The following is a 22,384-nucleotide window of genomic DNA, read 5'->3' as shown; positions in this document are numbered from 1 at the left end:
CAGACAATCATAATGTCAGTAAAAAATATCAAATTCCTAGTTTATGCTACAAAATCAACTGCATAAGAGGTTTTTAAAAATAGGTTACATTTGACTCCAAATTCCATGACGTACAGTAAGGTATTGTTGGCAGAATAGATGGATGCAGTTCAATGCATGGTTAATATAATTCACCAATACATTTCTTGGTAGTCCAAAAAATATTACTATCAGATTGTAAATCACAGCTGGCCTAGTACTAAAATGTAAATGTAAATGTACATTGTTTGCTGCCTTCACCCATTCGGGATGCACTGTTTCAGTTTCAATGACTCAATATTTTGGACAAAAACTGACTAATGTAACTGGGCTGGGAATGCCAATACAATCAAACTAGCAAAGGCAATGATCACAAGTCAGTCATAACGAGGCTAATAGGCTAGCGTATCTATTTATGTAGCTACTTATTTAGTAAGCTAAACACTGGAGCCTAACGTTAGCTAACTGGATAACAGTCGTTCAAGTTTACGAACTTGAACCACTGTTATCCAGGGAGGATATCATGTCATTGGAGGAGTGGGTGAGTGACCAACTTTTTCCTCTCATATCGCTTTTCGGTGGCTACAGCTAGAGATGCAGGTGTCATTTGGCTAGCTAGCAAGAAATGTGAATTGCTTTGCTGGCTAGCTAGCTATGCTGAACTTGAACAACCGTTATCCAGTTAGCATATTTCTTACGTTGGTAAATTTACTCTGGGTATCTACTCCGATTTCAGAGCACTTTGGTCTGAGTGTGCCAGATCGCAGAATAAATGATGAATTTACAAATGGGCAACACCCGCTAAATATGACCGGTGTCAGTAAACGTCAGCAAAAAAAGTTTCTTGACGAGTACCTGAGGCCCATTGTGAGGCCCATTTATTTTAAGATATCTGTGACCAACTGATGCATATCTGTATTCCCAGTCATGTGAAATCCATAGATTAGGGCCTAATGAATTTATTTAAATTGACTGATTTCCTCATATGAACTTTAACTCAGTAAAATCTTTGAAATTGTTGCATGTTGCGTTTATATTTTTGTTCAGTATAAATAACCAAGTAAATAATCCAGTGGTGATAGTTGCTTTGTTCCCCTTAGTCAGATCCTCTGGACTAAACTCTGTGTCTGTGAGACTGTATTTAAATTAAGGATTCTTACCTGCCAACCTTTTGATGTCTTTCTACTGTCAATGGTACTTCTCTTTTGAATCTATAAGAAAAACAAGAAAAACAGGAATTAAAGGAGACTGTATCAACATGACAGTCCATTCAAACAGCCCATCAGAAGAGTTGTTCCCAAGTCCCCTGTGCATTGAGACATCTTCAAAAATAACACTACCATCAATTTGCAACAGCATTCATCCACTTGTTGGTAGTATTGCTGACCAGAGCATTGCTTAAAGCATTGCTTGAAAGTAGGAAGTACAGTAGGATAGGGCCCTGGTCAAGAGTAGTGCACTATATAGGGAATAGGGTGCTTTTTGGAAAACAACCTTAAAATCTATCTCAGTGTTTGTTTTGTCCAGGCAGTTGCTAGGAATACTCAGCACCATTACATTTGAGTGTGCAGGTTAAAAGCTCTTTAGGAGAATATTCACCAGGCTATTAGAGGAGTCACTACTTTAGCATTGACCTAAGGGATTCAAAGGGAAAAGGGTATTCTGTCATCTCTTTTTCACTGATGTAATCTTTTTCTCTATAAATAATCTTAATCTGGGAATTATGATACGATTCTCTTATGACATATACATTTCATAACATGTTTTTTATTCTATAATTGTTTTCAGAAAGACAGTAAGCAAATTCAGTTTACAGAAGATTTTTAGAATTGCTTTAGAATCAGTCAGGTAAGAGCTTGACTGTTTTGGTCCGTTTATGATTCACATTTACATTTGTACATTTTCGTCATTTAGCAGACGCTCTTATCCAGAGTGGCTTACAAATTGGTGCATTCACCTCATGATAGCCAGTGGGACAACCACTTTACAATATTTGTCCTATCCCAGGTATTCCTTAAAGAGGTGAGGTTTCAAGTGTCTCCAGAAGGTGGTGAGTGACACCGCTGTCCTGGCGTCGTGAGGGAGCTTGTTCCACCATTGGGGTGCCAGAGCAGTGAACAGTTTTGACTGGGCTGCGCGGGAACTGTGCTTCCGCAGAGGTAGGGGAGCCAGCAGGCCAGAGGTGGATGAACGCAATGCCCTCGTTTGGGTTTAGGGACTGATCAGAGCCTGAAGGTACGGAGGTGCTGTCCCCTCACAGCTCCGTAGGCAAGCACCATGGTCTTGTAGCATGTGCGAGCTTCAACTGGAAGCCAGTGGAGTGTGCAGAGGAGCGGGGTGACGTGAGAGAACTTGGGAAGGTTGAACACCAGACGGGCTGCGGCGTTCTGGATGAGTTGTAGGGGTTTAATGGCACAGGCAGGGAGCCCAGTCAACAGCGAGTTGCAGTAATCCAGACGGGAGATGACTGGAAAGTGCCTGGATTAGGACCTGTGCCGCTTCCTGTGTAAGGCAGGGTCGTACTCTGCGAATGTTGTAGAGCATGAACCTACAGGATCGGGTCACCGCCTTGATGTTAGCGGAGAACGACAGGGTGTTGTCCAGGGTCACGCCAAGGCTCTTTGCACTCTGGGAGGAGGACACAACAGAGTTGTCAACCGTGATGGCGAGATCATGGAACGGGCAGTCCTTCCCCTCCTTCCGTCTTGCCAAGGTTCAGCTTGAGGTGGTGATCCGTCATCCACACTGATATGTCTGCCAGACATGCAGAGATGCGATTCGCCACCTGGTTATCAGAAGGGGGAAAGGAGAAGATTAATTGTGTATCGTCTGCGTAGCAATGATAGGAGAGGCCATGTGAGGATATGACAGAGCCAAGTGACTTGGTGTATAGCGAGAATAGGAGAGGGCCTAGAACTGAGCCCTGGGGGACACCAGTGGTGAGAGCACGTGGTGCGGAGACAGATTCTCGCCACGCCACCTGGTAGGAGCACCTGTCAGGTAGGACGCAATCCAAGAGTGAGCCGCGCCGGAGATACCCAACTCGGAGAGGGTGGAGAGGAGAATCTGATGGTTCACAGTATCAAAGGCAGCAGATAGGTCTAGAAGGACGAGAGCAGAGGAGATAGAGTTAGCTTTAGCAGTGCGGAGAGCCTCCGTGACACAGAGAAGAGCAGTCTCAGTTGAATGACCAGTCTTGAAACCTGACTGGTTTGGATCAAGAAGGTCATTCTGAGAGAGATAGCAAGAGAGTTGGCTAAAGACGCTCAAGAGTTTTGGAGAGAAAAGAAAGAAGGGATACTGGTCTGTAGTTGTTGACATCGGAGGGATCGAGTGTAGGTTTTTTAAGAAGGGGTGCAACTCTTGCTCTCTTGAAGACGGAAGGGACATAGCCAGCGGTCAAGGATGAGTTGATGAGCGAGGTGAGGTAAGGGAGAAGTTCTCCGGAAATGGTCTGGAGAAGAGAGGAGGGGATAGGGTCAAGAGGGCAGGTTGTTGGGCGGCCGGCCGTCACAAGTCACAAGATTTCATCTGGAGAGAGAGGGGAGAAAGAAGTCAAAGCATAGGGTAGGGCAGTGTGAGCAGGACCAGCGGTGTCATTTGACGTAACAAACGAGGATCGGATGTCGTCAACCTTCTTTTCAAAATGGTTGACGAAGTCATCCACAGAGAGGGGGGAGGGGGAGGAGGATTCAGCAGGGAGGAGAAGGTGGCAAAGAGCTTCCTAGGGTTAGAGGCAGATGCTTGGAATTTAGAGTGGTAGAAAGTGGCTTTAGCAGCAGAAACAGAGGAAGAAAATGTAGAGAGGAGGGAGTGAAAAGATGCCAGGTCCGCAGGGAGTCTAGTTTTCCTCCATTTCCGCTCGGCTGCTGGAGCCCTGTTCTGTGAGCTCGCAATGAGTCGTCAAGCCACGGAGCAGGAGGGGAGGACCGAGCCGGCCGGGAGGATAGGGGACATAGAGAGTCAAAGGATGCAGAAAGGGAGGAGAGGAGGGTTGAGGAGGCAGAATCAGGAGATTGGAGGGAGAAGGATTGAGCAGAGGGAAGAGATGATAGGATGGAAGAGGAGAGAGTAGCGGGAGAGAGAGAGCGAAGGTTGCGACGGCGCATTACCATCTGAGTAGGGGCAGAGTGAGTAGTGTTGGAGGAGAGCGAGAGAGAAAAGGATACAAAGTAGTGGTCGGAGACTTGGAGGGGAGTTGCAGTGAGATTAGTAGAAGAACAGCATCTAGTAAAGATGAGGTCAAGCGTATTGCCTGCCTTGTGAGTAGGGGGGGACGTTGAGAGGGTGAGGTCAAAAGAGGAGAGGAGTGGAAAGAAGGAGGCAGAGAGAAATTAGTCAAAGGTAGACGTAGGGAGGTTAAAGTCACCCAGAACTGTGAGGGGTGAGCCATCCTCAGGAAAGGAACTTGTCAAGCTCATTGATGAACTCTCCAAGGGAACCTGGAGGGCGATGAATGATAAGGATGTTAAGCTTGAATGGGCTAGTGACTGTGACAGCATGGAATTCAAATGAGGAGATAGACAGATGGGTCAGGGGAGAAAGAGAGAATGTCCACTTGGGAGAGATGAGGATTCCTGTGCCACCACCCCGCTGACCGGATGCTCTCGGGGTATGCGAGAACACATGGTCAGACGAGGAGAGAGCAGTAGGAGTAGCAGTGTTTTCTGTGGTAATCCATGTTTCCGTCAGCGCCAAGAAGTCGAGGGACTGGAGGGTAGCATAGGCTGAGATGAACTCTGCCTTGTTGGCCGCAGAACGGCAGTTCTAGAGGCTGCCGGAGACCTGGAACTCCACGTGGGTCGTGCGTGCAGGGACCACCAGGTTAGAGTGGCAGCGGCCACGCGGTGTGAGGTGTTTGTATAGCCTGTGCGGAGAGGAGAGAACAGGGATAGACAGACACATAGTTGACAGGCTACAGAAAATAGCTACAATAATGCAAAGGAGATCGGAATGAAATGAACTAAACATCTGGGAAAGCGAGAGAGCGGGGCCTCCCTCACTTACGTTTCACTGAAACACCCAAATATAACTCTCCCAACTTCCACCTCAGAAACTATAATTGTTGTAAACTACAGCGGTTCAATGTTTTCTAGGAATAGACTAACTTAGTTTATTCAGCTAGCTAACTTGGTACAGTATTCTTCCGTGAAAACCTTCCAGGGCACCGAATCCTATGACGCCACAGCCAATTAGCATGCCAGCCTCCAACAACACGGTTTAGCACCAATACTCGGCCACAACAAACCACCAGTGTGTCAACACGCCAAGCAGATCATTAGTGTCCGTGTCTAACGTTGTGTAAAGTTCTGGGTTAGTCCCGACAGCTTGAGCGAGTCCGTCGTCAACTTATTCAGCCAGTTAGTTAGCTAGAATAGTTAGCATACTAGCTAGCCATTGTTCTCTGCCAATTTGCAATGAATATCCAATTTAAGACAAACTTCTTTGTCTAGTCCCTTCAACAATATAGTTTCATATCATTATACACTAACTTAAGCCCTTTTGATTTATGCGTGCTTAAATGGAACTGAATTCCCTTTTTATGCACTTTTCTCACTATTCGTATTCTGACCTTGAATTTAGGCACGAGGTAACACATGTTTCAGCCAGCTATTCGTTCGTGGTGGAGATCACAGAAATTGAGGTGTGGCAGAGGTGTGTCTACAGATACGGCGCATTCTGACTTTGACTTAATTCCCTCATAATTCCACCACCATTAAGCGAGGAAACAATGAATAAGGTTGGTTCCAAGTGGAAAGTCTACTTTATTTTTCCCGATAGATGCACTGTAATTTACAAATTAATAAGAGCTATTGATAAGAGCTAAGTAAAGGAGTAAGCTGTTTGGATATGGGGATTGTAAATAAAAAAGAAAATTGTTTTAGATCCATTTTACCTTTGTCTCGCTGGAGACAAATGTGAAACCAGTCATATTGCAGCAAACTAAAGCATATTAACATATCAACATCCCCACAGTGATGTTTATGAAATGTGCCATTATGCAGAATTTAAACTGTATGGCCTTTTAACTTGAAGGGATGAAACTTGGAGACGCAAGCCAAATGGGTAAATGTGAACATGTGATGATGATGCAAAGCATTGCGCAATGACAATCGCGCCAAATTTAACCTTTGGGCACTCTCCAATGTTTTAATTATATACCTATTTCCTATTTCTATCATGTTAAATATGAGCCACTTTCAATATCCCTTCAGTTGGTATAGTCTACATTTCGTATCATTCCATTTAATTACATTGTTTTGTTACCTTCATTTGATTCCTCTGTAAATGCTGTCACGGTGATTGTTGCTGAGGATCACTAACAGTTGACCATATTTAATGTTGTAAAAATAATAATAATAATTAAATAATTATGGAGCGGAGCGCACACCAAGCAGTTTGAACCTGATGCATGGCGCAATACTTGACTGTGTCATCACACAGTTCCATGGTGAGTGTGGGCAATAGACCAGGGTATTGTACACTATTCTCCCTATTATAATTCTATGTACACTAATCTTCCAACGTTATCATGGTTTGAAGAACTGAATGTAGCAATTTTCTGAATGAATCAAACTACCTTTTTCCTTTTCTTTCGTGCGTAAAGGCTCTCCAACCTATTTTTCCATGATTGCCAAGGGATCATGAAAACTTCCCTAAACCTACATGTTGTGAAATATCAGTGTTTTTAAATCTACTCATGGGTTCTGAAACTGAGATATGCATATGTTTTGATTACTTTCTTTTATTGATCTCCATTCTGAATCCCGGACACTTAAATTAGTATGATATGTTACGTTTGGTATGACTACATAAGACAGAAAGAAGGTTACTTAAGGCAAAAATGAAAGAAGGGTGGGTGGGCATTTAACGCGAACGTCTAGCATAGGTGTTCGAATTTCATCAAGGATAACTTTGCAAGACTTTCTACTTTTTAGCTACTTTGCAACTATTTAGCATGTTAGCTAACCCTTACCCTAACTCTAACCTTAACGCTTTATCCTAACTCCTAACCCTAAACTTAACCTTAACCCCTAACCCTAACCTCTAGCATAGCTAACGTTAGCCACCTAGCCACCTAGCTACCTAGCTAACGTTAACCACAACAAATTGGAATTTGTAACATATCATATGTATTGCAAATCCGTAATATATTGTACGAATTGCACTCCGTAACATATCATACGAATTGTAATTCGTAACATATCATACAAATTGTAATTCGTAACATATCATACAAAACGAATGCAGGACATCCACGAATTAATACATACAATAGGCCGACCAAACATAACATATCATACTAATTTTAGTGTCCCGGATTTTCGTTTACTATGTTACGTCTACCCAGGTCCAGGTTGTATGGCAGCCAACTGAAGCCTATCAACATATCAACTTTTCCACAGTGACGTTTATAAAATGCTGACCTTATAACGTGTAGGGATGAAATTTGGAGATCCAAGCTATAGGCTTCTGTATAGCCATGTGCAAATGACAGTATAGTGCCAAATCTACTGAGTTGATTTATAAATTATATGGCCATACTTTTCACAGTTAAAAAAAAATAATATATATACTGTTTTAAATATTAGCCACTATTAGTAGCCACCGTCAGTTATACACTCTTAGAAAAAAGTTCCAAAAGTTCCAAAAGGGTTCTTCGGTTGTCCCCATAGGAAACCCCATGTTGGTTCCATGTAGAACCTTTTTTTGTTCCAGGTAGAACTATTTTGGGTTCATGTAGAACCCTCTGGAACCAAAATAATTCTACCTGGAACCAAAAAGGGGTTTACAAAGGGTTCTACTATGGGGACAGCTGAAGAACCCTTTTAGGTTCTAGATAGCACCTTTTTTCTAAGAGTGTACCCACATACATTTATAACTGTCACTTTAGTGTTAGTTCCCTTACATTTTGCATTATTCCATTACATCGTTAGTTTACCTTTCTTTCCACTGTCACGTTCGTGTGGTTGTTCCTGAGGATCGATAGCAATAGTATAATAACGTATTACAAGTTGTGCAATAATTTGGGACATGTAGCCTATTTTAATGTCACGGTTAACTAAGCCAGAACCCAGAAGCAGACCAGGACACGGTACGTGAGACAAAGGTGAGGGTTTATTTATAGAGTCCGAGTGAAGCTGAATAATCCAGGGAACAGAGCGGGTGGCGTGGATGGGTTGTTGAGGGTGCAGTGGTTGGTCCGGTACTGGCTCGGCAGCCGCCGACCATCAGGCAGAGGTTGGGTGAAGGTTCCGGGTGAGAGACTGCAGACAGAACAAAACGGAGGTGAGTACACAGCAAATCAACAAGGTGCAAAACAACAAAAACTAACGCTAGAACTCAAAGGCTGATACGCTGACAAACATACTGTTCATGGCTAACGATCCGGCAGGAACTGGATGTTGGGCCAGAGCCTAAGAAGGGTGATGATCAGGACCAGGTGTGCAGATTGCTGATGGGATGCAGGTGCGGAAAACCAGAGCGCTCCCCGGAGCGTTCCCGAACCCTCGGGAAACTGGAGAATACGAGCAGGAACACTAGTCACCAGACAGAACCCGACTCAGACAGCCGGGATCGTCACAGTACCCCCCCTCCGACGAACGCCACCGGGCGGACTTCCCGGAGCGCCAGGATGGAGGCGGTAGAAGTCACTGATGAGGTCTGCGTCTAGGACCTGTCGCCGCGGAATCCAACTCCTCTCTTCAGGGCCATACCCCTCCCAGTCCACGAGATACTGGAAACCCCGGCCCCGCCGTCTGGAATCCATGATGCGACGCACCGTGTAGGCAGGACCACCTCCGATCATCCGAGGAGGAGGAGGAGGAGGCGGAGGAGGCAACAGAGGACTGAGGAAGACAGGCTTGAGGCAGGAGACATGAAAGGTGGGATGGACTCTGAGCGTCCTCGGTAGTTTGAGTCGAACTGCCACTGGATTGATCACCTTCTCCACCACAAACGGACCAATGAACTTCGGCAACAACTTCCTAGACTCAGTCCGTAACGGAAGATCCCGTGTGGCCAACCAAACCCTATCTCCGATGGTATAGGTGGGAGCGGGAATCCGGCGACGATTCGCCTGGAGCTGATACCGGTCCGAAACTCTAAGGAGTGCCTTTCTGGCCCGATGCCAGGTCCGGTGGCAACGCCGAATATGGGCCTGCACAGAAGGCACTGAGAGCTCCTTCTCCTGAGAAGGAAACAGGGGAGGTTGATAGCCATACAGGCACTGGAAGGGAGACATCCCAGTGGCAGATGTAGGAAGAGTATTGTGGGCATACTCAACCCAAGGCAACTGAGAGGCCCAGGAGGTGGGGTTGGAAGAGACCAGACAGCGTAGCGTTGATTCCATCTTCTGGTTGGCTCTCTCCGCCTGACCATTGGATTGGGGGTGAAAACCAGATGTGAGACTGACCGTAGCTCCAATGGCCAAACAGAAGGACTTCCAGACAGCAGAGGTAAACTGAGGGCCACGGTCGGAAACGATATCACTGGGCAAACCGTGGACCCTGAAAACCTCCCTAACCAGGATCTCGGACGTCTCCGAGGCAGAGGGAAGCTTGGCAATTGGCACAAAGTGGGCGAACTTGCTGAATCTGTCCACGATAGTCAGAACGACCGTGTTCCCCTCAGAAGCGGGCAACCCCGTGACGAAGTCCAGGGCCAGATGCGACCATGGTCGCGGGGAATAGGAAGGGGGTGAAGTAGTCCAGAGCTGGGCCGATTGGTACTCTTATTCTGCGCACACACTGGACAGGCAGCAACAAAACCCCGAGTATCCTCGGCCATGGCAGGCCACCAAAAACGTCTGCGAAGAAACGCCATAGTCCGAGCCACGCCAGGGTGACAAGCCATCTTGCTGGCGTGGGACCATTTGAGGACAGCAGGACGAACCGACTCAGGCACAAACAACCGACCGGGTGGACCGTTACCGGGACCGGGCTGAGTCCGAAGGGCCGCCAGCACCTCCTCCTCAATCTTCCACATAACTGCTCCCACGACGCAGTTCCGGGGGAGGATTGTCTCGGTCTTGGACCCACTCTCCTCCGTCTTGGAGAACATCCGGGACAAGGCGTCCGCCTTGCCGTTCTTAGATCCAGGTCGGAACGTCAGGGCAAACTTGAATCGTCCGAAAAACAACGCCCACCTGGCCTGACGGGAGTTGAGACGTTTAGCCGATTGCACGTAAGCAAGATTCTTGTGGTCCGTCCAGACCATAAACGGTTGCTCCGCCCCCTCCAACCAGTGGCGCCACTCCTCCAAGGCAAGTTTCACCGCGAGAAGCTCCCGGTTACCCACATCGTAATTCCTCTCCGCAGGCGAAAGGCGACGAGAGTAGTAGGCGCAGGGATGGAGTTTACTGTCCGTGGAGCATCGCTGCGACAGGATGGCGCCAACTCCCACATCAGACGCGTCCACTTCAACGACGAACTGACGGGCCGTGTCCGGTTGAGAGAGAATCGGTGCGTTGGTGAATCGCCTCTTCAAATCCAGAAACGCTCGATCCGCCTCCGGATTCCACTTGAAGGTCCTGATGCTGGAAGTCAAGGCAGTTAACGGAGCGGCCACACGGCTGTAATCCCGGATGAATCTGCGGTAGAAATTCGCAAACCCCAAAAATCTCTGGAGCTGCAATCTCGTACCGGGCTGGGCCCATTCCAGAACCGCTCTAACCTTCTCCTGGTCCATCCTAATCTCTCCCCTGGAGATGATGTACCCGAGAAAGGATGTCGTGTGGGCGTGAAACTCGCACTTCTCGGCCTTCACAAACAGGCGATTCTCCAACAATCGCTGCAGAACCTGCCGGACATGCTGGACGTGGTCGGAAGGTTCCTTCGAGAAGATCAGAATGTCATCCAGGTAAACAAACACAAAGAGACCGATCATATCTCTCAGGACGTCGTTCACCATACTCTGGAATACCGCTGGAGCATTGGTCAGTCCAAACGGCATCACCTGATACTCGAAGTGACCCATCGGTGTATTGAAACCCGTCAACCACTCGTCCCCCTCTCTGATCCGGACCAGGTGATACGCATTGCGTAGGTCTAGCTTGGTGAACACCGTAGCACCCTGTAAGGAGTCGAAGGCAGAACTCATCAAGGGCAGGGGATACTTGTTCTTGACCGTGATGTCATTCAACCCCCGATAATCAATACACGGTCGAAGAGAGCCATCCTTCTTACCCACAAAGAAGAATCCTGCCCCCAGGGGTGATGACGAGGGACGAACGAGACCAGCAGCTAGGGACTCCTTGATGTAGGTCTCCAACGCCTCACGTTCAGGTCGGGAGATACTGTATAACCTTCCCTTGGGGTAGACAGCTCCAGGGACCAGGTTGATGGCACAATCATATGGTCGGTGGGGAGGGAGTGACAGAGCCTTCTGCTTACTGAAAACTTCCCCCAAATCGTGATATGTCTCGGGGAACCAGGGACAAATCTGGGGGTTTAGCCTCAATCACCTGACTGGGAACCGAATGGGGGCAGGCAGTCTTGAGACAGTTAGCATGACAATCAAGGCTCCAACTCGTTACCTTGCCCGTCACCCAATCGAACGTGGGATTGTGTTCCTTCAGCCAGGGGTATCCAAGGACCAGAGGAACATGGGAAGACGGCAGAATGAAGAATGAAATCATCTCAGAATGATTCCCCGACAACCGCATCTTAACCGGTTCAGTCCTCATCGTGATACGTGCCAGACTACTGCCGTTCAGAGTGGTAGCTTCAATGGCTTCCGGCAATTGCTCCTTGGAAAGCCCCAGCTGTTCCACCAACTCGGCATCTAGAAAGCTTCCATCGGCACCTGAATCGATAAAAGCGTTAATCGCTAAGCTCTGATTCCTGTTCATAAGGGTAGCCGGAAACGGGGTCTGACAGAGGTATTGAGAGGTCGAAACTGGCTCGCTAAAAGTCCTCCCAACTTTAGCGAGCCGCGCAGTTTGGACGACCCGACTGGATCCTGAGAAGCTGATCGGTTGGACGGGACCCATTGCTTCTCCCTCCTTCGCTCTCGGACTCGATTATCCACCCGAATAGACAAAGCTACCAAGCTGTCCAGGTCACTAGGCTCCGGATAGGAGATCAACTCATCCTTGAGCTGCTCCGACAGACCCTGGTAAAAGGCCGCTTGCAGAGACTCCTCGTTCCACCCACTCTCCACAGCCAACGTCTTGAACTCGATCACGAAGTCGGCCACGCTGCGAGTTCCTTGGCGAAGCGAAAACAGGCGCCTAGCTGCGTCCCTCCCTCGGACGGAATGGTCGAAGAGCTTCCTCATCTCGGCCGTGAACCCCTGGTATGAAGCCATGCAGGGATCCTGTCGTTCCCAAACGGCTGAAGCCCACTCCAGCGCTCGACCACGCAGCAACTCAATCACAAAGGCTATCCTAGCCTTGTCTGTGGCATAAGAGTAGGGCTGTAGATCGAACACTAGTCCACACTGCATAAGGAAGGAACGGCATCTTCCCAGCTCTCCCTCATACTTATCCGGCGTCGGAACCTTGGGCTCACGGATGGACACAGCTTCAGAAGCGGCAGGCGAGATGGGTGAAACCGGTAGTGGATCCTCCACCGGACACTTGCGTTGGTTCTGGACCTCCGTCAGACCGGTAGAAAGGTTCCGAACTGACAACGCGATCTCCTGTAGTACCGTGCTATGATGGCCCAACATCTTCTCCTGCTGGGTAATAGCATGGCGAACAGAGTCCAGGTCCGCTGGGTTCATTACTGGCCGGATCGTTCTGTCACGGTTAACTAAGCCAGAACCCAGAAGCAGACCAGGACACGGTACGTGAGACAAAGGTGAGGGTTTATTTATAGAGTCCGAGTGAAGCTGAATAATCCAGGGAACAGAGCGGGTGGCGTGGATGGGTTGTTGAGGGTGCAGTGGTTGGTCCGGTACTGGCTCGGCAGCCGCCGACCATCAGGCAGAGGTTGGGTGAAGGTTCCGGGTGAGAGACTGCAGACAGAACAAAACGGAGGTGAGTACACAGCAAATCAACAAGGTGCAAAACAACAAAAACTAACGCTAGAACTCAAAGGCTGATACGCTGACAAACATACTGTTCATGGCTAACGATCCGGCAGGAACTGGATGTTGGGCCAGAGCCTAAGAAGGGTGATGATCAGGACCAGGTGTGCAGATTGCTGATGGGATGCAGGTGCGGAAAACCAGAGCGCTCCCCGGAGCGTTCCCGAACCCTCGGGAAACTGGAGAATACGAGCAGGAACACTAGTCACCAGACAGAACCCGACTCAGACAGCCGGGATCGTCACATTTAATCATTATGGAACACAGACCATACGTAGCAGTTTAAACTTGGAGACTGGCGCATGGTTCCCGACAACTGGAACGTTGTCATCACAGTTCCATAATTAGTGAAGATTATTAGGGTAGGTTTATAGGACTACTGTTCAACCCCTATTGTAGACTTTTTTCACCTTCCAATATTTCATGGATTGAACAATTGAATATGGCAACTTTCAGGATGAATAAAACCACTGTATTTTTTATTAACCAATATATTTAGTGCGTAAATATGTTCCTAGCCCAAAATAATATACAGTACCAGTCAAAGGTTTGGACACACCTACTCATTCAATGATTTTTTCTTAATTTTTACTATTTTCTACATTGTAGAATAGTAGTGAAGACATCAAAACTATGAAATAACACATATGGAATCATGTAGTAACCATAAAAGTGTTAAACAAATCAAAACATATTTTATATTTCAGATTCTTCAAAGTAGCCACCGTTTGCCTTGATGACAGCTTTGCACACTCTTGGCATTCTCTCAGCCAGCTTCATGAGGTAGTCACCTGGAATGCATTTCAATTAACAGGTGTGCCTTGTTAAAAGTTAATTTGTGGAATTTCTTTCCTTCTTAATGCGTTTGAGCCAATCAGTTGTGTTGTGACAAGGTAGAGGTGGTATACAGAAGATATCCCTATTTGGTAAAAGACCAAGCCCATATTATGGCAAGAAGAGCTCAAATAAGCAAAGAGAAACAACAGTCCATCATTACTTTAAGACATGAAGGTCAGTCAATACGGAACATTTTAAGAACTTTTAAAGTTTCTTCAAGTGCAGTAGGCAAAACCCATCAAGCGCTATGATGAAACCGCCACAGGAATGGATGACCCAGAGTTACCTCTGCTGCAGAGTATAAGTTCATTAGAGTTACCAGCCTCAGAAATTGCAGCCCAAATAAATGCTTCACAGAGTTCAAGTAACAGACACATCTCAACATCAACTGTTCAGAGGAGACTGCGTGAATCAGGCCTTCATGGTCGATTCCTACGGGCCTACGGGCAAGGATTTCTTTCCAGAGAGACATCAAGGCCTGTAACATACTCTGTTTCACGGAAACATGGCTCTCTTGGGATATTCTGTCGGAATCGGTCCAGCCAGATGGGTTCTCAGTTCATCGCGCAGACAGGAATAAATATCTCTCTGGGAAGCAGAAGGGCGGAGGTGTGTGTTTCATGATTAACGACTCGTGGTGTAATTGTAGTAACATAGAGGAACTCGAGTCCTTCTGTTCACCCGACCTAGAATATCTCACAATCAAATTATCTCCCAAGAGAATTTTCTTCGGTTATAGTCACAGCCGTGTATATACCCCCTCAAGCCGATACCACGACGGCCCTCAAATAACTTCACTGGACCTTATGCAAACTGGAAACCACATATCCTGAGGCTGCATTTATTGTAGCTGGGGATTTTAACAAAGCAAATTTGAGGACTAGGCTGCCGAAGTTCTATCAACATATCGACTGTTGTACTCGCGCTGCTAAAATCCTCGACCATTGCTATTCAAACATCCAGGATGGTTATAAGGCCCTCCCCCGCCCTCCTTTCGGCAAATCTGACCACGACTCCATTTTTCTTCTCTCTTCCTATAGGCAGAAACTCAAACAGGAAGTACCCGTGCTAAGGAACTATTCAACGCTGGTCTGACCAATCGGAATCCACGCTTCAAGATTGTTTTGATCACGCGGACTGGGATAAGTTCCGGGTAGCTTCCGAAAAATAATTTTGACATATACACTGAAACAGTGACTGAGTTTATCAAGAAGTGTATAGGTGATGTTGTGCCCACTGTGACTATTAAAACCTACCCTAACCAGAAACCGTGGATAGACGGCAGCATTCGCGCAAATCTGAAAGCGCGAACCACCGCATTCAACCATGGCAAGGTGACTGGGAATATGGCAGAATACAAACAGTGTAGCTACTCACTCCGCAAGGCAATTAAACTGGCAAAACATCAGTATAGAGACAAAGTGGAGTTGCAATTCAATGGCTCAGACACGAGACGTATGTGGCAGGGTCTACAGACAATCACGGACTACAAAAAGAAAACCAGCCACGTCGCCGACACCGATGTCTCGCTTCCAGACAAGCTAAACACCTTCTTCGCCCGCTTTGAGGATAACACAGTGCCACTGACGAGGCCCACTCCAAGGACTGTGGCCTCTCCTTCTCCATGGCCGACGTGATTAAGACATTTAAGCATGTTAACCCCCGAAAGGCAGCCGGCCCAGACGGCATCCCTAGCCGCTTCCTCAGAGCATGCGCAGACCAGCTGGATGGGGTGTTCATGGACATATTCAATCTCTCCCTTTCCCAGTCTGCTGTTCCCACATGCTTCAAGAGGGCCACCATTGTTCCTGTACCCAAGAAAGCAAAGGTAACTGAACTAAATGACTATCGCCCTGTAGCACTCACCTCTGTCATCATGAAGTGCTTTGAGAGACTAGTCAAGGATCATATCACCTCTACCTTACCTGTCACCCTAGACCCACTTCAATTTGCTTACCGCCCCAATAGATCCACAGACGATGCAATTGCCATCACACTGCACACTGCCCTATCCCATCTGGACAAGAGGAATACCTATGTAAGAATGCTGTTCATTGACTATAGCTCAGTATTCAACACCATAGTACCCTCCAAGCTCATCATTAAGCTCGAGGCCTTGGGTCTGAGCCCCGCCCTGTGCAACTGGGTCCTGGACTTCCTGAAGGGCCGCCCCCAGGTGGTGAAGGTAGGAAACAACATCTCCACTTCGCAGTTCCTCAACACTGGGGCCCCACAAGGGTGCATGCTCAGCCCCCTCCTGTACTCCCTGTTCACCCATGACTGCGTGGCCAAGCACGCCTCCAACTCAATCATCAAGTTTGCAGACGACACAACAGTAGTAGGCTTGATTACCAACAATGACGAGACCGCCTACAGGGAGGAGGTGAGGGCTCTGGGAGTGTGGTGCCAGGAAAATAACCTCTCACTCAACATCAACAAAACAAAGGAGATGATCGTCGACTTCAGGAAACAGCAGAGTGTGCACCCCCCTATCCACATTGACGGGACCACAGTGGAGAAGGTGTAAAGCTTCAAGTTCCTTGAAGTACACATCACCGACAAACTGAAATGGTCCACCCACGCAGACAGTGTGGTGAAGAAGGCGCAACAGAGCAAATTGGCTTATCACCTAAAACCCTCACAAACTTTTACAGATGCACAATTGAGAGCATCCTGTTGGGCTGTATCACCGCCTGGTACGGCAACTGCACGGCCCACAACCGCAGGGCTCTCCAGAGAGTGGTGCAGTCTGACGAACGCATTACCGGGGGCAAACTATCCGCCCTCCAAGACACATACAGCACCCGATGTCACAGGAAGGCCAAAAAGATCATCAAGGACATCAACCACCCGAGCCACTGCCTGTTCACCCCACTATCATCCAGAAGGCGAGGTCAGTACAGGTGCATCAAAGCTGGGACCGAGAGAATGAAAAACAGCTTCTATCTCAAGGCCATCAGACTGTTAAATAGCCATCACTAGCACATTAGAGGCTGCTGCTGTCTATTGAAATCACTGGCCACTTTAAGAAATGGAACACTAATAATGTTTACATATCTTGCACTGCTCATCTCATATGTATATACTGCATTCTATTCTATAATATTCTTCTGTATCTTAGTTCATGCCGTTCTGTCATTGCTTGTCCATATATGTATATATTTTTTAATCCCATTCCTTACTTTTTTGTGTGTATTGGGTATATGTTTTGAAATTGTTAAATATTACTGCACTGTCGGAGCTAGAAGCACAAGCATTTCGCTACACCCGCTATAACATCTGCTAAACACGTGTATGTGACAAATACAATTTGATTGATTTTATTTGAATTGCTGCAAAGAAACCACTACTAAAGGACAAGTGCTCAGCATATGTGGGAACTACTTCAAGACTGTTGGAAAAGCATTCCAGGTGAAGCTGTTTGAGAGAATGCCAAGAGTGTGCAAAGCTGTCATCAAGGCAAAGAGTGGCTACTTTGAAGAATCTAAAATCTAAAATATATTTTCATTTGTTTAACACTTTTTTGGTTACTACATGATTCCATATGTGTTATTTCATAGTTTTGATGTCTTATTATTTTACAATGTAGAAAATAGTAAAAATAAAGAAAAACCCTTGAATGAGTAGGTGTGTCCCACCTTTTGACTGGTACTGTACAAGATCATCAATATTTTTAAATCTACCAACTCACTCGTGCTGAAAAGGAGACGAATATGCGTGTATTTAAATGGCTTTCTTTCATTGATCCTAATATTCTGAACCATTCTCTCCATATATTCGAGTGAGCCTGTCGAGAAAATTAAGATTAAAGGTACACCAAATTTAAAGGGATGGCTTTAGCTAAATGTACTGAAAACCCTATTGAATGAAAACAATCTGTTGGCTAGCAAGTGGGAGGGTTTTCAGTGGTTTAATAACATTTATTCAGCATGTATTCAGCGTGTGCAAGGGCACCACGCCTGCAAATCCCGTTAGATACCTGCGTAAGGTAAGTCTGAATACCAACTACTGAGAAGTGCATAGGAAAGTCGTGCGTAGGAAAGGCGTACATTTCCTAAGTCTGAATCGGGCTCTTAATGGCTAAATACTAAAAACTATAAACATACCAAGCAGCTTAAGCTTGGTCTTAAAATTAAAAGCCTTGGTAGAAAGAACTCTGGTGGCAAGATGAGAGAGACAAATGTGAAGCTCCTCAAAGGTGGTTGACCTAAAAATCTTAAAACAAGCCGACACAGATGTGAAAATGCTTTTCCTATTTTAACCTGCAAATCTCAAATAATGCTTCAAACATCATGCTGTTGAAATCAGAAAACCACTGGAATCATCACCCACATATACAGTTCCAATCAAATCAATGCCATATTCTTCGCACAAGGTCAGAGAGGATTAATATTGGACTATGATCCTCTCTAGGTATTGTAATGGAAAGTAAAAGTGGAAGGTGTACACAAATCTGCTAAATTCTTTCTCAATAAGCCTCAGGAAGCAACTTAATCTTAACTCTCTCAGCAGATGCCTCTGGGATTTTAGATAACATGACAGTATCGTTGATTTGATTGTTTTAGGCAGGCGCTGACTGAGTCAGTAATGCAATGGTTTTCAATGAGTTCCCCTGCCAGTCCATTGTGCTAAGGGCTTGGTCCACCACCATAAGGGTAGGGCCAGAACATCCATTTGTGGCTTAGCAGACATCTGGCACATCAAATGTGAATTGATGCAATATATAAGGATCAACGCAAGGACTACAGGAGATCATCGCTATTTAAACATAGTACAGTATAATCTTTATAACCAAAAAGACTGTGGGCCCTCATTTGTGCAGTGTAATTTGTGCAATACAGTGCAAGACACACAGACAGTGCCTGTTCACACAAGTTTGAATACATTGGGTCAATACGATGATGATTGTACGTTTGTCCTGCGTGTGAGGTGCCAGGTGGACTGGGACAGGAAGTGATGTGATTGGTCAGGACAAGCACTTTGCAAAAGCCATGCTGATGGCTAAACGTGATGCGACCAACATCAATTCTTACAGAAGGTCACTGATGTATAGAAAACCTGCTGTCTCTCTATTCCTGGGGCACTGAGACATTACGTTATGTGTTGTGAGGGTTGCAATGAAGAAGCACTGCAGGGAAAAATTAACTACAGTCCTTCCTATGTGACTGGACATGGGCCAGCAGTATTCAAAGCACTACATAGGCGACTGCATGGCATACCCGTGCACAGCCACATTGAACTACAGTTGTCGGATCTTAATTTGATCACCCTGTTGCAGGATAACTTTCCTGCAATGCAGGACATTTTTAACTTGTAGTGTATTTGAGGTTTAAAAAGGCTTCAAAGGTATGTAATTTCCACTTTGAAATTTCAGACTCTATTTTCTCTTACGAAAATAATTCACATTTCCTGTTGTTTCCTGCTGTAGGAGACTGGTTCAAATTAAGATCCTATATATGTAGGTATGACCAAACAACATGATGAGGATCTACAAAGGGGTTGAAAGAGCATACACAAATGCTGTTAGCCCAGCTGAGTATGTCTACTGTAGGGTTAGGCACTGCTATTCCGCAAGAGTGTATACCAGATCAGTGTTTCTCAACTCCAGTCCTCGAGTACCCCCAACAGCACACATTTTTGTTGTATCCCCAGACAAGTACACCAGGTGAGTTTGTCTGGGGCTACAACAGAAATGGAGCTAATTACTAGTCTATAAATCAACAAATCTATACGGTGACATCATTGATAAAAATCACTTTTAATTACACTGAGATTTTGCTCTTTTGCCTTTCAATCGGATAACCTCCAGGCAGCAAAGCCACAACAATAACAATAAATGTAGGTCACGTAATCTGATTAAGTGATTTTTCTAACCACGCACCTTGCATCAACCAAACAAAACCCTCTATAATGCAATATGCATCAGAATCCAATCCCAGCCACCTAAATAACACAGGCTGGCACATCTCAATACATACAAAATTGTGAAATACTGACATTTTCATAAATATTCCCAGCACAAACCTTTAAAATATGACTTTATCCATTCAGGTCAACAAGGGAATAACAAGCCTTTATTTTCTGAAACTGGACTTTTGGACTGGTTGGAGTTATCCTGCGACAGGGTGATCAAAATAACATCCGACATCTGAAGTTCAATGTGGCTGTGCACGGGTATGCCATGCAGTCGCCTATGTAGTGCTTTGAATACTGCTGGCCCATGTCCAGTCACATAGGACTGTAGTTAACTTTTTCCCTGCAGTGCCTCTTCACTGCAACCCTCACAACAAATAACATCATGTCTCAGTGCCCCAGGAATAGAGAGACAGCAGGTTTTCTATACATCAGTGACCTTCTGTAGGAATTGATGTTGGTCGCAGCATGTTAGCCATCAGCATGGCTTATACCAAGTGCTTGTCCTGACCAATCACATCATTGCAGTAGTCTACTATAATCTCCAGAGACATAACATTCCATTGTATAAGTGGCTTGTAGGACATTAAGTAAGGGAAAAAATCCTCCTTCTTTAACAAAACTCAAATGTATCCTGTAGGCTAAATTGACTGAGAAAGTATAATGAAACCAATAAGAATGGAAAATGCTGATGGTTTCCTGACAGCACTAGCCTAATGTGGCCTATACCACAAATTGGGAATAGGGATATATAAAGTGAAGCATTCTACAAAATAAGAAATTATCCTATACAATAATAGCCTATACCTAAGAATGTGGATATATGCCTAGCTTTATTACAAATAGCAATGGATGTAAACAGCTATAGTCTAAATGCATCATGCCATCATCTAATTCAGGTCATTTCCACCTCATTATATATATATATATACCCTATATAAGCCACTAATTTGAAGGGGTGTCCACATTCTTTAGAGAAGAACATGAACCAATTTCAGAGGAATTTCTGTTTTGAAGGCTATTAAATCCAATCTAAATGGTATGATGCAGTGGAGGGAAAGTGATTGTCATTTTGAGCGTCGCTGGTGGTAGCGCATAAATAGATGACAGTCCTCCCGCGCTTTTTGTCCTGCTTACCCACCAATAATGCACCCGCCAATAATACTCACAGCAGAGGTAGAAGCAGCCAGGTCAACTTTCAAAATAGACCATGCTTCTCAGTATTCATTAGCATATCCTATGCATGTCAATGAGCATCTTGCAATACACATCAAGTGCTGCCTGTGGTGATTGACATTAGTATATGACAATTTCAAACACAACAATCATGTAGCCTACCTGATTTTTCTGTAGTTCTGAAGCGCATGCCCCCTCCGACCAACCGACCTCACAGATGCGCCAACCATCGAGGCAAGTAGCAGCAGCAGTAGTAGGACGTTCGTGGGCATAGTGTCCACACTGACAGCGTTCTGGACCCAGTTGTATAAAAGTCTAGTTTCAGATAATGAAGGCTACAGTGAGAACGTTTTATGTGCATCGGGCATGATCCCTGGTACCGTTCGCGCCAAAACAATGCGAAATACTATAGACACAAATACACACTGAAACATCCCGAGGTATTTAGTCTCACTGTTGGGAAAGCAATTTCGCCTAAACCTATAAATCCTTCCACGTCAGATGGCTCAGACGTTCTCTCCATCATATATGTGTAGGCATTGCGGAGCACGTCCAGTTTTCCGGCTCAAGAGCTGATCTGCTCAGGTTAAAAGGTGAGAGTGGGCTACAAGGCAGTTCTGTCCCTAGCCTAAACATATTTACATAATTGAGCACATTGTATGATATTATTATACACTGGGTGGTTTGAGCCCTGAATGCTGATTGGCTGACAGCAGTGGTATATCAGACCCTACACCCAGTGGCGGCTCCTGAAAAAATTCTCAGGAGGGGCAATTTTTCTGATGATTTAGGTGACCTACACACATTTTAAAAAAGATATGTCCAGCAACAACATGAAGACAGGGGCAGCATATAAGTCAATACCAGAAGCATTTATTGACTGATCTCAAAAGTGTTGGCTTACCAGGGTTGGTGGAGCCCTCAGTTTCATCTTTGCCTCGCAAAGCTAACTCAAACACTCCGCAAAACTTCACACACTGGATTAGCCGGCTGAGGATGTGGCGGTTCTTGCTAATGTCGTAGTAAATATATTTGTTATAGTGAATATGGAATATGATATGTTGAGTAAAATGTTGTGCTAAGATCTATTTAGGTCAGGAGCTGGTTATAAGTTCTGTTCCTATCCAATAACAATGGACAAAAGGGTCCTATCTTGTCAGCCTTGTCAGCAGGTGGCCAAGGACAACACCCACGCCATAGGCCTCTCAGTTCTTCCAACTCACGAGTTCTTGCTCTGAGGACACACACACACACAAACACACACACACACACATCATCACTGTTAAACACACACACACACACACACACACATCATCACTGTTAAACACACACACACACACACACACACAAAAATCCCTCTCTTAGGCTGAACATTTGAAGACAGAGAACCCGACTCAGAGCCAATGCA

General features: G+C 45.8%; 1 protein-coding gene across 1 annotated transcript in view; it reads right to left on the bottom strand.

The window, feature by feature from the left end:
• The window catches only part of LOC121549305 (gamma-aminobutyric acid receptor subunit rho-1-like), a 33,882-nt gene extending 12,292 nt beyond the window's left edge, over positions 1-21,590 (bottom strand). The window contains exons 1-2 of the mRNA XM_041861167.1: positions 21,139-21,590; positions 1,179-1,229 (exon numbers count right to left, since the gene is read on the bottom strand). Coding sequence (XP_041717101.1) covers positions 1,179-1,229; positions 21,139-21,248 — 161 coding nt within the window. The 5' untranslated portion in view covers positions 21,249-21,590. The remainder of the gene's footprint in view (positions 1-1,178; positions 1,230-21,138) is intronic.
• Positions 21,591-22,384: the final 794 nt, after the last annotated feature.

The sequence above is a fragment of the Coregonus clupeaformis genome, chromosome 33 (assembly GCF_020615455.1).
Source record: "Coregonus clupeaformis isolate EN_2021a chromosome 33, ASM2061545v1, whole genome shotgun sequence".
Taxonomy (NCBI): Eukaryota; Metazoa; Chordata; class Actinopteri; order Salmoniformes; family Salmonidae; genus Coregonus; species Coregonus clupeaformis.
The sequence above is the reverse complement of the archived record's forward strand: the minus strand, read 5'-3'. Positions and strand labels throughout refer to the sequence as shown.